General features: G+C 39.6%; 2 protein-coding genes and 1 pseudogene across 2 annotated transcripts; 1 reads left to right on the top strand and 2 right to left on the bottom strand.

The window, feature by feature from the left end:
* Positions 1 to 596: 596 nt before the first annotated feature.
* On the bottom strand, positions 597 to 6,577 carry LOC137938611 (uncharacterized). The gene is made up of 13 exons (XM_068783571.1): positions 5,888 to 6,577; positions 4,240 to 4,321; positions 4,060 to 4,116; positions 3,289 to 3,344; positions 2,873 to 3,098; positions 2,598 to 2,684; positions 2,446 to 2,520; positions 2,268 to 2,351; positions 2,104 to 2,165; positions 1,252 to 1,474; positions 1,089 to 1,177; positions 874 to 988; positions 597 to 791 (listed from the first exon to the last, which is right to left on the bottom strand). Exons 1-13 carry the CDS (start codon positions 6,424 to 6,426, stop codon positions 750 to 752), a joined length of 1,737 nt encoding a protein of 578 aa, XP_068639672.1. The 5' UTR covers positions 6,427 to 6,577; the 3' UTR covers positions 597 to 749.
* A 418-nt stretch (positions 6,578 to 6,995) lies between these two features.
* LOC137939518 (pentatricopeptide repeat-containing protein At1g20230-like) lies at positions 6,996 to 8,976 on the top strand (annotated as a pseudogene).
* A 2,983-nt stretch (positions 8,977 to 11,959) lies between these two features.
* LOC137938813 (aspartyl protease family protein 1-like) lies at positions 11,960 to 16,097 on the bottom strand. Its single transcript, XM_068783858.1, has 10 exons — positions 15,465 to 16,097; positions 15,206 to 15,341; positions 14,210 to 14,442; positions 13,906 to 14,130; positions 13,647 to 13,782; positions 13,121 to 13,194; positions 12,933 to 13,032; positions 12,791 to 12,848; positions 12,550 to 12,621; positions 11,960 to 12,463 (listed from the first exon to the last, which is right to left on the bottom strand). Exons 1-10 carry the CDS (start codon positions 15,761 to 15,763, stop codon positions 12,216 to 12,218), a joined length of 1,581 nt encoding a protein of 526 aa, XP_068639959.1. The 5' UTR covers positions 15,764 to 16,097; the 3' UTR covers positions 11,960 to 12,215.
* Positions 16,098 to 17,133: the final 1,036 nt, after the last annotated feature.

Raw genomic sequence — 17,133 nt, 5'->3', positions numbered from 1 at the left:
AGCGATAATTAAATATTTAGAAGAATATAATCTTAATTAAGACAAATTAATAATCAAATATTTGAGTTCAGAGTGTTGATGAATACTATCCAAAGCAGTAGTCTTTATCTCTTAATTAATCTTTTATTTGCAACAAACAAGAATTAGGGTGGCCTCTTTTAGTCCAAGAGTGAAAGAGACCTTGAATTTACAAAACTATAAAAATGCCCCATGTTTGATAAATTGGAGGGCCATCCTTCTCTGCCCATTTCTATCAAATCCATGTCTTTGGGACTATGCTCTTAGTTGCTGGTTATTGGAATAAAACAGGCATAAAAAACACTAGAACGAGTCATATAAGTAGGTTCACATCTTTTCTACAATTATCGATTAGGTGTCGGTAACACCAAACCAAACCGGCTCACAAACCATTCGAACTCGGCTTACAAAAACCCAATTCAATTTAATTTTATGTTAAACATAACACACCAAATTCGAGATTTTCAATGTTAACATAAATTTTTTTATAAAAATACTCTCTACTTTAATTATTTTCATCAATTCCTTCTTTAGTTGGTTGATAATTACTACTTAAAAGACCCATAAAACGATGCAAATCTCAGTTAAAAAAATCAGGAATTACTCTTTTAATTCGTTTCCTCCAGTTTCAGGTGCTGCATTTCATCACTACCATACCACAACTAATATATAATCAACCAAGATTCTAATAAGCATTTCCATGCCCACACAGATACATATTTCTGCAACCACTATTTGCAGTTCGGGAACTTCGCATCATAAGCATGAGCTGACTGTGGACATTGAAACGACACTGGATTAGAGAGTCTGAATGAAATCAACGATGAGAAATGGGAACAAGTCGATGGATTTTACCATGAAGGTTGCTGTGATCATTTTCCCCGCAAACCACCTTCCGTGAAGGGCCCTTTGTGCTTTCACGGCAGATGTAGCATTTTCGAAACGTAAATAGACAAATCCAGCACTATTCCTGGAACAAAGAACAACACAAAGTTTCAGAGAAGAGCCAACAGATATAAGATGGTGTAAATGGTATTCAGAATAGAAGAAATATTAAACTAGAAGGTTACTTGTCCACGAATATGTGTTTCACCACCCCAAACTTTCCGCATTCTTCTTGGACATCTTCTGTAATATCCAAATCAAAATCTGGTTCAACCTGCAGCAAGCACATTTGATTGAGTTCAACATGAAAGCAAGTGCCTGTAAATGGAAGAACGAGATTCAACTAACCTCAAGCTTTGGATCAAACATATTCTTCAATTGTAGGCATTCACTAGGAACCCCAATAGTGTCCACTTGGGGTGTCACCCCAGGAATAGGAAGAATACTTGAACCTGGCAAACCAGTAAGTGCAGGGACAGGAGCCTGTCCAAGCGGGTACACAGGATGTGTGACCACAGGAGGAACACCGAGTACAGATCCTGTTGGTAAAGTGACAGCAGAAGCACTTGTGCTACAATACCCAAGATAATACAGATGGTTTAGCAGTCAGAACAAAAAATCATACATAAGGGTGGTAAATGGATGAGTTCAAGTTAGACAGGTTGATTCAACTTGAACCTGTCTCTAATTGGGCAGACCCCAACACCACCTGTTACTGAATGAGTGAAAAAGTAATAGACCAAAAGTCAGAGTGGAAAAAAATACTAAATGTCATCAAATGAAATTTCACTTGATTTTTTTCTCTAGACAAAGAGGCTGTTATTAGAGATTTAAACTTTAATAGTCATGGGAGACGATAAAATTAATCTTAACACAATAGTTTTGTTGTTTTTTTTTAGCTTTGCTGTTAGTCATACAAATAACAATTTTTTTCGGTAGGCAATTATACAACTAATGGTGATGGTGTAGTTGGTAAGACAATAGTTATGTACTGAAGCAGTTGTCTCATCTTCATTATTTTTTCCTTTTTTGACTGGCAATTTTTCTTTTTAAAAAAAAAAAAAAACACCCCTTACCCAATACATTTTTTTTTCAGAAGTCAGGTACAGATTGGATTCTTAGTTTGGATCAATTTTTCCACACTACCTTACACGTGTCAAAGGGAGGGATAAAATAATTCAGACTCCATGCAATACTAACCTTGCAGTGCCACTGCGGTCCAACTTCTGCATGAGAAGAGCTCGAGAACACGCATTTAAAGCCTGCAACAAAATAAAACATAAAAATCGTATGAAACAAACAAACTGCATAATTGCAATTAATGGGCAACAAACAGTATAAAACAAAGAAAAATGATGACTAACCAAACTGCCTCCATCATCATCATCAAAATCATTAGCATTTGCCCCAACATCTTGCATCCCAGATTGATCAGTAACAGCAGAAACCTAACGCATATCCAAACACAACAAAAATCAGAATAAATGTGCAACGTAAACAGATGAGTAACAAAATTGAAAAATAAAGAAAATTACTAAATACCTTTATTGTCCTGCCAGCAATTTCAAGCTGACCGTTCAAGCTCTGGGCAGCTTTAGCATCTTCAAGTCGTGTAAACTAAAAGAAAGGCACCAGATCCATTATTAGGCAAAATTAAATTGGCCAAAGTTACACGGATTCAGATATTTACTTACTTGGACAAAACCAAAACCCTTGCACTGGCAAGTCTCTGGGTCAAGAGGTAACTGCACCAGCTCCACAAGCCCAAATGGTTCAAATACCTATTACAAGTACCAATCAAACATGAGATTGATAGATAATATAAAAGTAAAAACTAAAGTGACGAAGAGAGAGATAGGGAAGACTTATGCACCAGAAACAACACTTTGAGTATCCCTAATGGAATTAAACAGATCAGATTGGAGGAGATGATATAAACTGCAAACAAAACAGTTGAATATACTCTAACCTGCCGAAGTTGATCCTCTGTCATGTTAAAGTGCAAATTGCCAACATATAACTTTCTAGCCCCTCCAGAGTAGGCACTAGACAGACCAGCACCAGATGCCGCAGTTGATTGGACCAGATTCTTTTCAGCTTCTGATGGTTTAACCATTACTGGTTGACCGAGAAGAGGCTGACCGGAGAGTGCTATAGCCATTGGAACTGACATCACATCATAAAACTCAATATACCTGCAAATGTAATGATGAATAATAAGCGCCAACTTAACTAGATTGCACTTCTATCAAGATACAGAAGAATGCATACAAGTATTGAAGACATAGGTAACCTATCAGTGGTCAAGTAACATATCAGGTTCAATTTCAAATAAAATAAAAAACATAAAAATCTTAGAAATCTGTGTTCACTAGTGTAGCATACCCAACTCCCTTTGAGCGCCTCGAGTTTCGATCCATAATGAGGCGAACGTCCCGCACCTGAAGAAAAGCAATTTAAAAGCTACCATGAAGTGGATACAGAGAGCACGCATCAACATGTCTGAAAATCATATGACTTACAAAAAAAAGACATTCCCCGCACAAAGATACTTTATTATTTATATTTAGTGCATCATGAAAGACAGCCTTTATGATTGTCTGTCACTTTTCAATGAACCACTAAATCCGTAAAACATACAAAACAATAAGGAACTAAACTCAACAGAAATGACATGAAACAATTAAACAGCTACTTTCATTTGGAATCGCATCTAAAGGGTTCTATGAAAAAGTCTAGATGGTTGTATGACTCTCCTCAGACTAAAAATAAAAGACAATGTACAACAAAATATTACAATTATTATTTTATTGATCCCTACATCATGAATCAGCACCGAATGCAATGTTCAATACCAATTCCTATACATTTAAATTCTAATTCTAATTCTTCCTAAATGCAAACGGACCCTGATCCAGGCAGAGGTTTGACCAACAAGTTTAGGACCCAGACATGAAAATCACAGAATCGACAACGACACAATTTCACAGAGGCATTTACATGGTCACTTCTAATATGATAGTCCGGAGCCTGATCTAGCTCAAAAGCAATTTATAGGCTTTTAAAAAAAATTGAGTTTATAGGAATTCTCAATATCCAAGGAACCAAAGTGACATGTGCGGAAAATTAAAGACAAGATGGAAGCAGAAAACTAACCTTCCCTGCTTTTGAAAAGAATTCATAAACATCTCTCTCATCCGCTTTCAAAGGAATCTGGTAAAATTTTAGATGAACGAGTCATTAGTGAAACCATTCAATTATTACATCGTAGCATGAACAAAATGATATCACAGGACTAAGAAGAACTTAAAATCATAAATAATAACACATGACTACCTGATATGCAAATACAGTTCTTTGATCCCGTTCAGGATCAGCCTCTGGCTCTGGGACCTCTTCCTTTTTTTCTCTATATCTCCTGCATGAAAGAAGCATTTTATGTTCAGGCCAGCAAAACAAGGAAAAAGGGGAAAGCAAGAGGATCCGTGTACACTAAGTAAGGAAAAAAAAATCCTTTGTTGCATAGGCACAATCATGAAAACTGTGATGGCAGCTAGCATTTGCTCCACGTGAACAGACAAGAGATGCACATCGTAATGTTCCTGCAGGATTCAACCAGAATAGGCAAAAAAGAAAAAAAAAGAAAAAAGAAAAAAGAAAAAGAAAAAAATGCTTTCCCCCTCTTCATAGGATGGACAAAAACTCAGATACATGACTCCAGGTCAGTGATAGAAACGTAAAATGCCGGCTTTTGTTATTAACATGGAATTTTGTAAAGAATGTGTAGCTATGAGAAGTGTTAGATTATCATGTCCTGAAAACTTCAAATATTTAAAATATAACATTTACTGTCAATGTCTATTGAAGTGGAAATTTCCTATGAATGATTTAAGCACTAAATAGGCTTCTATGGCTTCTACTGTAATCATAACTTGGACAAAAATTTAGCTTATCAGTGACCATGACAAGAGTGGACTCAAGCATCACACTAAGAACCCTATGAGGCTGTGGAAAATTTGACACCAGAAAAAGGTTACAAGGGAACAAAATTAACACCCAAAAGTTCTACTACCCTAATTATTTAACATCGTCAGCGAAAACAATCGCACTATATCCTGCAAAACAAATAGTTTTGTTTGGTGACAACTGAAACAAGCATTTTCTTCACAAGGATCAGAAGATGAAATTCTTCTGTAAAGCATAGCCCAAGATTCCCTTCATCTCCGTGTCTGCAACAGAATAAATACCAATTAAACCACTTTGTTCTGAGGTGAAGGATAACCAAAATTACAATAATGACATCAGTCATTCTTCAAAGACCCCAATTCCACAATCCCACCCTTGGGATGCAAGCTTCTAAAACAGATTTCAGTTATTCTAAAGCGAATGCTTTCAAGACCCATGACCTGAGTTCAGTTGCCAGAATGACCATCTGAAGATTGCTCTACCATATCTGCGAGTGTTCAGAACCTAACGTTCAATACTCAGAAATTTCTCAAATTTTGATTGAAAACAAGAAGTAAATAAAGAAAATTCAGCACTAACGGTTCCAGATAGACAGCAAAAACTCGTCCGAATAGCACAAAAGCAGAAAGAAGGGGGGATGAAAGATTAAGCAGGAAAAGCAAGTGAAAAAACCATTATCAAGAAAAACGCTTATAGGTCTATACATACTAGAGATGCAACTAAAATAAGCCAACTGCAAAGCTATAAGCACCAGAGAATTTGAGAAGCCAAACAAAAGAGCATGCACGCGCCATCAGATACTAAGTAGAAAAGCCACGAAGCTATTGCCCAAAGGATAGCTTGAAATTCGCAATTCGCCTAGCAATATATAAAAAAGTTCTCTTGCCAGCTAAAAGCATAACAATTTAAATCACTTCGAAAGCTTCATATTTGAAGATAGGGTGTCAGCTAAAATTTTATTGACAGATGACCCCGACTAAAGGGTGTCCGCTAACATCCAAAGAACACACAAAAATACCTGCTTTCTCGGTCTCTTTCCCTTTCTCTTTCTCGCAACTCTCTGTCTCTGCTCTTTTCCCTATCCATCTCGTGCTCACCGTAATACCTCTCAGAACGACTCCTGCTCCGGCGAGACTGCTCCCGTTCTCGTTCTCTATCCTTGTCCCTTTCCCGGTCCCTGTCTCTTTCTCTGTCCTTGCTCGTCTCTCCGTCTCGTTCTCTCTTCCTATCCCTATCTTTTTCATTCCTATCTTCGCCGTTCTTGTCTCTGTCTCTTCTCTCTCTGCTGCTCCGATGCCTATCCTCTCTCGACCGGTGGTCCGGCGATAACCTATGACGGGAAGGGCTCCTCTCTCGGTCCCTGTCGCGACTTTCACCTTCCAACTTCGACCTTTTGGACCGGTGATCTGATTCTCGATCAGTGTCACCGCTGCGGCGCTTTGAACTCTTGCGGTCGTGGTGGTCGACATTGCCATTCGCTGACACAACCCCCTTCTCTTTCCCTCGCGGAGAATTCTCCACCGCTTTCTCTAAGTATTCATACTCGTCGAAGTCCATGGAATCGCTCGCCAGAAAAAGCAGTGGCTAGAAAAAACTGCAGCCAGCCGAAGAAGAGAAGTACTGGGACTTGCGTGGATCAGGAGGAGAAACCCTAACCGAAACGGGTACTCACCTTGCAGAGGAGAATGAAAGATGCACTAAATCTGGTCCTCGAATCGAAAGCCGAAAATGTCAAAACCTTCGCGGCTAATTTAAATCATTAAAATAAATTTTATTTAATTTTCTTATTTTATCGGTTTTTATAAATAAAAATTATGGAATTATTGTAAATATAAATAAAATAAATAACTTTTTTTAAATTATAAATTCTTATAATAAAAAATTTAGATATATATTCCAATTATATTTTTTATCCTAATTTAAAAATATATTTTATTTAAACCCTGTTTTATAAGATTAAATTATGAATATTACTAATAGAATATTTTAAATAACAGGATAAGTTTTGCGCTTCCATTTCCCCGACGCTGGCTCCCTGCTTAACTCTCTTGACACCCCCGATTCTTTCTCGTTCTCTGCACTCATATCCGCTTTCTCAAAATCCACTCTCTTCCACGAAGCTCTCCGTCGTTTTGAACAAATTGTATCCCTTAACCTACCTTGTGACAATTTTGTTTTTCCCTAGTGCTCTCAAGGCCTTTGCACATGGGTGAAATCCATAATCTCGTTGCCGTGAGTGGATATGGTTCAGACCCCTTCGTCCTGTCGTCCCTTGTACACATGTATGTAAAATGTGGTGAAATGGCAGAAGCCCGGAAGGTGTTTGATCGAATGGGTGAAAGGAACGTTGTTAGCTCGAGTGCGATGGTCGCAGGTTATGCCAGATAGGGATATATTAGTGAGGCAATGGAGCTTTTCAGAAAGATGAGGGACCTGGAGGAACCTGATTTGGTCTCTTGGAATGGTTTGATGGCAGGGTTTAACCATAGCGGTTACGCTGCTGAGGCTGTTGCTATCTTAAAGGAGATGCATTCACGAGGGTTTAAACCTGATGGGACTACAATTTCGAGCGTCCTTCCATCTGTTGGAGATTTATCGGATTTAGCCTCTGGACTCCAGATTCATGGTTGTGTTATTAAGAATGGGTCTGTAGCTGATGCATGTATAGTAAGTGCACTCGTTGATATGTATGGGGAAGTGCAGATCCACAACAAATATGCTCCAAGTGTTTGATGAGATGGTTGAAATGGATGTGGCTTCTTGCAATGCTTTGGTTGCTGGCCTTTCTCGGAATGGCCTTGTGGAAGATGCACTGAGGCTGTTTAAGCAATTCAAGTTGCCACAGGTAGAATTGAATGTCGTCTCATGGACCTCTATGGTCACATGTTGTGCACAAAATGGAAAAGACATTGAAGCACTGGAGCTCTTTAGAGAGATGCAAAGTGTGGGAATAAAGCCTAACTCGGTGACAGTTCCTTGCTTATTACCTGCTTGTGCCAATATTGCAGCTTTAACATATGGAAAGGCCATCCATTGCTACTCTCTGAGGCAGGGAATTATTGAAGATGTTTAAGTAGTGCTCTGGTTGATATGTATGCCAAGTGTGGAAAATTTTGCGGTGCAACAGTCATGTTTGATATGATCCCTTTGAAGAATGTGGTCTCTTGGAAATTGGTGGATTCTCCATGCATGGGAAGGCAAAGGAAGCTATACATATGTTTAGCCTGATGCAAGAAAGTGTGCAAAAACCAGATCATTTTAGTTTCACTTGTGTGTTATCTGCTTGTAGCCAAAGTGCATGTTCCATGAGCATGATATAATGGTTCGGATGGAGCACTATGCTTGCATGGTTAACCTCCTCAGTCATGTGGGGAGACATGAAGATGCCTATAAGATGATCACTCAAATGCCAGCTGAACCTGATACCTGTGTTTGGGGAGCACTGCTTAGTACCTGTAGGATACATGGAAATGTGACTTTGGGTGAGACTGCAGCAGAGGAGCTGCTTCTAATGGTATGAGGGATGGAGTAGACAGAGTGAGAGAGAGAATGAAACATGTTGGTCTAAAGAAAAACCCTGGTTGTAGCTGGATCGAGTTGAAGAACAAGGTCCACACACTCCTAGCAGGGGATAAATCACACCCCCAGATGATCCAAATCCTTGAGAGGTTGAACAGATTGAGTGTCGAAATGCAAAAATTTGGGTACTTTCAGGATACTCAGTTTGTGTTTCAAGATGTCGAGGAACAAGAGGAGCACATTTTATGTGGACACAGTGAGAAGTTGGCTGTTGGACTGGGGCTTCTGAACACACCACCTGGATACCCTCTTCGGGTTATTAAGAACCTTCGGATATGTGGTGATTGTCACACTTCAATCAAGTTTATATCAAAATTCGAAGGAAGAGAAATATTTGTTAGAGATACCAATCGGTTTCATCATTTTAAGGATGGGATATGTTCCTGCAAGGACTTCTGGTGACCACTCTGGCCCAAGTGAAACAAATAAGTAAATATTATTTAATTGACACATGAGACAGCCTGTATTACAATATAAGGTACTACATTCACTGACACAAGTGTAAATTAATTTCCAATAAATGCCAAAATTTCCACTTCCCCTAATGTGGCTGCAAAAGAGGTTAAAAAGAAAGTGCAGGCAAAAAAAAAAGTTTTAAAATCATCTTTGAGACTTGGATGAACAGTCAGAACTCCTAGGTTGACTGGGGATGCTAAATATACCCCAACCCCCTTGTTTGATCTTATCAGCTTCCTGCTGTTTATTGCCAGCATCTAGTTTGGGCAAGTTCTTATCAAGGCCAGGTCCACCCAAATTGGAACTTGTCAGGTTTACTGGGTCCTGTTGTCTACCATTACTAGCCCCCCTAGAGGCTCTTAGCTCTCTTCTGGTAGTTTTTGCATTACTAAAGATGCCATAGCTCGACAATGGCTGCCCTTGTTTCAGGTCTATGCTCTCCTTAGCTTCCTCCATAGGGGGTGACTTCAAATTTCTGAAAGATGAGCTTCCGGAATCAGTGCCCAACTTTCTTTCAGCCACTACATTGACTCTCTCAGCAGACCTAGTCAGTGTCTCAACTGATTTTGTCTGTTTGGAGTCAGGAAGAACCGATTCAAAGGCTAGGTTTTGGAAATCCACATGCTGCTGCTGTGCATTTGTCATGCTTCTGTAGTTTGCAACTCTGTTCCCCTCCTTAACATTTACCTCCGAAGCAACTGGAGGCTTCTGTTGAATCCATTTGTAACATCTGTCCCTTCTGAATGTGAGAGGTTTGCTTCATTTGTGGGCAAAGTTCTATTATTGTCAATTGAAATCAAATATGTCACTGGAAGTGTCACTACCAGAAGCTGACCAGGTTTTCTGTTCACTGAATAACTGTACCGAGCTTTCAGACTTTTCCATTTCAAGGCTGGTTGAGGTATTGGAAGAATGTACCATGAATTCATCCTCCTTTTCATTCTCTTCTTGTGTCTCTTCGACTACTTCTGGGTCTAAAAGATCCTCATCTTCCATATTGGAACGCACTCCATCTTTAACAGAAATCTTACTTACTGTAACCATTGATGTGTCAGTGGACTTCAACATAGTTTTTGTGGAACCTACAGTACCACTGGGTTTTTTTCCCAGGATTCTTCTTTGGGGCACCATACTTGAAATGTCTGACTACCGAAAAAGCTTGTTTCGTTTCCACCCTTGGGCCACTCTCCACATAAGTAACATCTTCTATCTGTAAGGCAAACAGATTTAGAGGCCTCTGAGCTAGGAAACACAAGCTAGTTGGAAACAGATAATGAGAATTACAAAGAAAAAGAAGGCAATGGCAGCTACCAGAACTGATAGACGTGATAGCAGGCCGCCCAAATCTTTTGACCGTATCTGCTTTCATTTGAAGATCCTTTTGTTCCTGAGAAGGTGACCCACAGTGAAATTGGTCTAATTTGTTTTTATGGTAAAAATAACATTAGTAGTAACATTGCACAGAATCAGAAAATGAAGATTTACCATGACTACACTTTTAAAAAGGCTGAAACATCCATAAGTTTCTAGCAACAGACAGTTATAATCTACAATCTAAAGAGCTAACCTCAACTAAATCCAGCTTGAGGTACTTTGCACGCTCTAATGCTGCACGCCTTGAGATGATAGAGTGTCCTGAAAATAGAGGGACAAAAGGAAAGCTAACTCTGTCATGGCACAAATAGTACTCACAATAAACTTAGTCCAGTATCTACCACCAGAGAAAAAAAGTTTTACCTTCATCAGTGACAAGCCTAACTTTAGGAGCAGTGATAGCGTTATTAAGTCGAGTTCCTTGCGAGTCCTTTGCTTCTGGTTTTTTGGCTTAGCCTGCAAGCAAGTTCTCCAGTTTATCTTCAGGTCATGTAGCTTCTGAACTAATCAGAGGTACAATTTTGCAGCAGAATTATGAACTACCAGGAGCTGCAAAAGATCTGATAGTCACATAGTTTGCATTTGGCCTTTGGTGAATAAGTACACCAGGATTCTCTGGAAACCCAGTTCTCCAATCTGCGGAAATGTAACCACTTGAAGTAATTCCAGACGTCTAAAAGTACCATCTCTTGACATGATTGCATAAGTACTTCAATCTCTCTGGGCGAACACGATAACAGAGAACCATCTTGGTTGCATCCCTAAAGCATCTGCATCCTACAGATTACACCTTAGGGGAGACATACTAAATCAGAAAGATTGAAATCTCAAAAACCAAACATCTCTGACTATGACTTCAGACTTGTAGAAACTCCAACAAGAGGACAATAACAACAACCCTTGTAAAAGAATCAAAAACAATCAAGCATCGTAACAAAAAGATAACAGTCGCATCCAGTATCGGGGAAAAGAAAGAAAACCCAACACACAATCAATGTTTCAAACCGCTGAAATGCCACCTTCACCCAAAAAGGCTAAAAGATTACATCTAGCAGTCCCCGTCGCCGTGTATCCCAGACTCTGTATCAGCTTGATAGGCAGATTAACGTAACTGCAAGCACCAGCGACAGAAAAGGCACAGCTCCTCAAGCAAATGTGTGGACTAAAAGAACGTTCGCGAAAGAACTACCAGCTCATCCACGAAGATTACATGGAAGGTTGCGTAAACTGCAGGTGAGAGCAGGGGGTGAAAGGCGTGCATGAGAACTCCGATTACACAGTACGGAAGATCGGATTCGCAAAAGAGTAGTGACTTCGCTGAATTTTTTGTTAAACTTTAAAAATATTTTTGTTCATTTACATCGAAGAATTTTTATATTTCCCCAAAAAATTATTTGTTGCTCCTTTAAGATGATGAGATGAACTTCTCAATTATACAAAAAAATCTGAATTACAAGAGATTAGTTAATATTATTTAAGCATTTGATACAAGCCCCTATAGCTCAGTGGTCTGTAGTTCGATCCTGCATGGGGCCAGTGAGATTGAGCATTCAGCATCCTGTTTGCCATTTATGAGCAGCAAAACAAACAGCTAAAAAGCTTAATCCTTCCATTTTTAATCGATCATGGAGTTCTCTCTGCACGATATTGTAGAGCAGGAACAGAACATTTCCCGCATACATTTCATAATCCACCTTTCAACCGATGCATTAAAATTTCTTATCATGTCGTTCTTACATTCAGTGATACTTCATAAATCGTATTACCTAGAAGAAAGAAAAAAAAAAGTACTGGAAAAGTACTGGAATGCCAGAGAATGCACGGAAGGTGACCTGTAAGACAACCCAGAATTGGAAAGATTGTATAATATATGAAACTGTGGTATAACACAATGGCTGGTGGGCGACCAAAACCAACTTCATCTGGAAAAAGAATGATTAAAGAATAGCTAAATAACATATACAGAGCATCAAGAAGATTTTAGCCTGCCTCAGACAGGATATCGATAATGGAGGTGAATGGTTGACAGGAGGGATCACCGAGCCTTGAGTTCCACGACTGCCCGTTTCTTTTGTGGCTTCTGGACTGTATTTACCTGGGCCAACTGTAACTGATGGAGGTTGCGCTGTAGTGTTTTTATGCGGGTTTATTGGAAGGGTACTGCTTGAATTCTCAGATGAGTAACCTGGGTTGCAGCACAGTAATTAACTTTAGCAAATCACGAAGTTCTTAACCATCGAGGAAGATTGAAAGAAGGGAAAGCGCACTTACAATCAGACTGCTTCCATCCCAAAACCATTTTTTCCCGATCAAAGACAATTCGATTCCCTGTCATGAAATTCTCTGCATCCATAAAGCCAAACACTGTCAGTATGTTCAACGAGTGAAAAACATAATTTGCCACCTACTAACATAAGACACTGCATAGTGTCAATTAACAACACAAACTATGCATTGACGATGATCGAATTCAGAGTAGGATGCAAAGCAACTACAAGAGAAATGAACTTACGTCCAATGATACTAATGTCGCGACTCTTGACAATGGCCAAGCAATATAGAAGTTCACTCTGCGAAATTACAAATAAATATGAATTGTTTTTATGGCCCATAATATCAGATTAATCAGAGTTCTGATTTAGATGAGGATATACCTGAATGGCAATAACAATTATTGGGTCGTACACAGAATATTCAGCCCCACCATTCATAGTGAAACTAACACGGGGAATCAGACTCGCATTCTGATTGGAGCTGGACATTAAGCAAAGGAGTTAAAGAAAATTCAGTGAAGGGAAATAGCAACAACAAACATACCGAATCAATTATCAACGTAAGTCACCTCATGAAGTAACAATATTCAAAAGGTATCCTCTCATCAGATGCGCGGCGGGTATCAAACGCTTGTGACTGGAACTGAAAAACAGCAAACATGATACAGTGAATAGTCATTAGACAATATATGGAAATATCAAGGTAAATGGCAGCTTCCAAGTAGTTGACTGTACCCTGTGACTGTCATACTAGATTGTTTCAATAGGACACAAGTTATGAATAAGCAAGGGTGTTCTGTGAGCTTGAAATGGCCTATGGTAGATGATGGCCCATGTATAGAAAACTACAGTTAACTAGGATCTTCAGAAGTAACATACTGTTCACTTTCTTCTAAGAATTTAACTAACTGGCCTCTATATTATGCAAAGGACCTTTGGTTATCAGATGGCCCTCTTGTTCTCAGGTTGTCAATTAACATGTTATATGGCCAGGTATACAAACAGACAATCCTTCACTTCTAAACCTATTACTTAATATGAATAAGCACTGATGTTCCAGGAAAATTTTTCTTTCTTGTAAAGAAGAGGACTTACACTCTCAGACAGAAGGGTGTAGGCTGGATCTGCCAAGTATGTGAATGAGGTACCCGAGTCAATTATAGCACTGAAACTTGTATCAATAAGACTTGCTCCCACACGGACTCCAGCGACTGTAACATTGTATGTTGGGCTGGAAAATTCAGTTATGGACAGAGGTCATATTACTAACTATGCTATCCTTGGACAAGGTTAGAAGATCGGTCCAATTTCAAGTCATAATATAACAAACTAAGTGAAAGTAACAAACACTCACCGTGACTGTTTAAGGTTGAATGGAGTCTCATTTTGATCTGGACTACCTTTGTCTCCAAATGTAATTCTTCCAATGCCATCACGTCCAAAGCACATGGAAAAGGAATTTGGTGTGAGGCCTGCAGCTGACAAAATACTAGGTACAGACTTCTTCTCCATGCCAAGGCCAAACAGCCCATTTGGAGCTGCAGCATCCAGAAATGACCCAGTTTGAACTTGTCCACAACTGCACAAAAAACAAATTAGTATGCAGCTCAAAGTCATTAAAGATAACATGTAGCAGGAAATAATGAAAACAAACCCACCCAAACGTGATCGGTGCCGCAACAATATCATGTTTACCATCTTCTGACATCAGATACATAACATCCTCTACTAAAAACCCAGAAGATGATGTATCTGCTGAAACATATGCCACTTTGTAAGGACAACCCTGTGAATCAACACATTTGCTTTTCTCCTCACATAAACTATTGTTGCAGGAGACTCTTGAACTTGTAGTAGATGAATTGGGGCTGTAAATGCTGAATTTCAGATTCTGTTCACAAAAAGTTAATTCATATGGCTTAGTCTTTACATTTGAAATCAGAAAACATAGTTGCTGTAACCCTAAAACTATGAAATGTAAAACACAAACAGAAAATCATGCAGTGTGTAGCAGCAACTCTATTGTCTATCCACAAGATAATGGTGGTTTTTGCAATATCTCTTGAATTATCCACAAGATGGTTACGTGATTGAGTTGCTGACAGATACCTTCTGAACCCATCAACCAAGTCATGGCCACTAATAGTGTGGCAAACTGATGACAGGAATAACCCCTAAGCTACAGATAGAATCATTACCAAAAGCATGGCGAAGGTATCCATCACATATGCCTCTAAGAGAATAAAGAAAGGAATAAGACTTATCCCCAGAAGAAAAAAGTATCAAATTGACTACCATAGAGTGATAAAGATGAAGAAAAAACCTCATTTATCGAATTTTATTAAAGCCACCAGCCTTTATCAAGCCTTTCTTTCAGAAATGTTTGATTTATCCTAGAAACAAACAACCATCTCACAAAGTTCGCGAGGACGAATCCGGCAAATTTCACAGGCTGTTGTTACTTCTCTAATGAAGTTATTCGCATGAAAGGAGAAAATGAAAAGTACTAGTTTAAATCAACAACCATAAGTCAAGCTCTTCTCTCTCCCTCGATAAAACTGATAAGGGAGTGATGCTTTTCCCAAATAGAGAACGCGTACTTTAGAAAAAGAGGAAATTGTTGGAGCGAGATGTAAAGGAACCAGAAACTTTACATATTGGTAACGAGAAGAAGATGTTGGTGCACAGCTGATACAGTCGCAGGGTACCCAAAACACATCACTGCCAGTATCAAGCGCCACCAGGAAGGTCACATTCGGTGTCCCCAACGAGACGACCGTGTAATGCAAACTGAGTTTTCAAAAGAAACAAAGAACAGGTAAGATTAAAGAACAGGGAGTAGACACATAAGGTCGAAATAGAGCAGTCCCAATTCTCAAAACCCTAAACCCAAAGCAGAGGAACGAAACATACAATCCCAACGAGGCTAATTTAACCGTTTCATTCCCGTCGGAGAAGGTAAACGTACGATCGGGATCGTCCGCCAACCCACGGCCTCGAAAAGTCCTGTCACGGTGCGCCAAGGCCGCATAGTAATCAACGGTGCCCATCTTCGGCCAATCCTGGGGCACGACTCCGCCATTGACGGGATCGGAGAAGCGGTGATGGATGTCGAAAGAGAAAGTTTTCGCATAGCATTTCTGAAAATCCAACACACCGAGTGTACCCAAAGCCAGTAGCAGCAACAAGAAAATCACAGATCGAGAAGCCATGGCTAGACAAACCTCAGAATCCCCACTAACTCAGAACTAAAATGCATCCGGGAGTATAAAACAAGGCCCAGAACCCCTCCTAGTCAACAAAATGAAGTCCGGGTGAGGACTTTCCAGGGGTTAAAACCAAGGAGAGGAGAAGGAAGAGAGAGCCCGTCTGTTCGACGATGGAGTCATCGTCGTTGACGTCTCTCCTTCCTCACTTCCTCTTCACACCGACGTAACAGAGAACGTTCTCATGGGTCCCGCACCACCTGTCTCTCTATCGGTTTTTCAAAGTTTATACGTTCTCTCTCTCTCTCTACTGGTCGGAAACGGCTCATTAGTTCCAAGTCTTGCTCAACGGAAGAGAGCACCAAGACATTGACAGAGGAATCAACCCTGGTATACCGTTTTGGTCTACTCTTTTCACTTCTACGCGGCAAATTGATGAATGAATTCCTAAACTTGACTACTAAGATTATCAAATTATACAGAAAAGGCCCCTCAACCAGATAAATTCATAGATGAAGTTCTAAAAATTGACCACTTCACAAATCAATGATTTAAGCTAAGATATCTTTGTCACTCCTCCCTTGTGTTTGGAATACTTGAAAGATGGAGATGAGAAGGGGTTCCTTAAAAGGAAGAAATATTTATACTTAATATTCACTCTTAAATAGAAATTTTTTAGAAATTTTCTTTTGGGATTCATTTATGTTAACCTTAAAATTATGAATTTTAAAAAAAATGTTAATTTATGATTAATATGTTGAAAATTGAATAATTAAACCGAGTTAAACCATGATTTTGAGCTAAGCAAAACTGAGCTCGGTTGGTTTCCACCTCAAAATTATGGTTTACGTATCTTCACCGGCGGCCAAATGAGAACCCAATCCTCCATTGACACAGCAACCCAACCATCCCAATCACGAAAAAGAAATCCAAAAGCGACTGGTTTCCTCCGTCAATCAAGCTATTTACATAAAGATAACGAAACTCATCTGTACAACGAACGATCCCGAAACAACCAAAATTGTACAATCTCGTGGCGAGAAGCCTCTACACATCTCCAGCGCCTTTGAGGTGTCAAGACGAGAAGCCTTCGAGCCTGCTGGATAATTTCGAAAGCGGCAGCGACGACAGTCCAATCTGGTGGACGAACTGCACGTCATGCACCAGCGGGTTGTCTGACCTGCTCGGCGGTGATCCACAGTAGCAGGACGGCGAGCATCCCGTGCTCGTCAACTCCCTTGATCCCTCGTCACTCTGCACGGAACCAAACAAGTCTTGGTTTTAATCTAATCTTATTCTTCTCCAATTAGAAAAAATGGAGCAATTGCAGATGGAGAAACAGAGCATCGATTGCCCAGAAAGCGACTGTCGATCCA

Source organism: Aristolochia californica, unplaced genomic scaffold (genome assembly GCF_029961685.1).
Source record: "Aristolochia californica isolate CCGP_79_NKW_82.1479 unplaced genomic scaffold, dmAriCali1.0.hap1 SCAF_8, whole genome shotgun sequence".
In the NCBI taxonomy this organism is placed as follows: Eukaryota; Viridiplantae; Streptophyta; class Magnoliopsida; order Piperales; family Aristolochiaceae; genus Aristolochia; species Aristolochia californica.
This window is presented reverse-complemented; position numbering and strand designations above follow the sequence as displayed.

Bases quoted from the DNA above. Each gene is read 5' to 3' on its own strand.
- LOC137938813 (XM_068783858.1), bottom strand. From the start codon at position 15,763: ATGGCTTCTCGATCTGTGATTTTCTTGTTGCTGCTACTGGCTTTGGGT. The intron at 14,131-14,209 runs GTGGGTTTGTTT...TTTTTTGTGCAG, and splicing joins GCGGCACCGATCACGTTTGG to TTGTGGACAAGTTCAAACTG. The intron at 13,783-13,905 runs GTGAGTGTTTGT...TGAATTTTCCAG, and splicing joins TTCAACCTTAAACAGTCACG to CCCAACATACAATGTTACAG.
- LOC137938611 (XM_068783571.1), bottom strand. From the start codon at position 6,426: ATGGACTTCGACGAGTATGAATACTTAGAGAAAGCGGTGGAGAATTCT. The intron at 3,099-3,288 runs GTATGCTACACT...TTACATTTGCAG, and splicing joins AGGCGCTCAAAGGGAGTTGG to GTATATTGAGTTTTATGATG. The intron at 1,475-2,103 runs GTTAGTATTGCA...TGGGTATTGTAG, and splicing joins GACCGCAGTGGCACTGCAAG to CACAAGTGCTTCTGCTGTCA.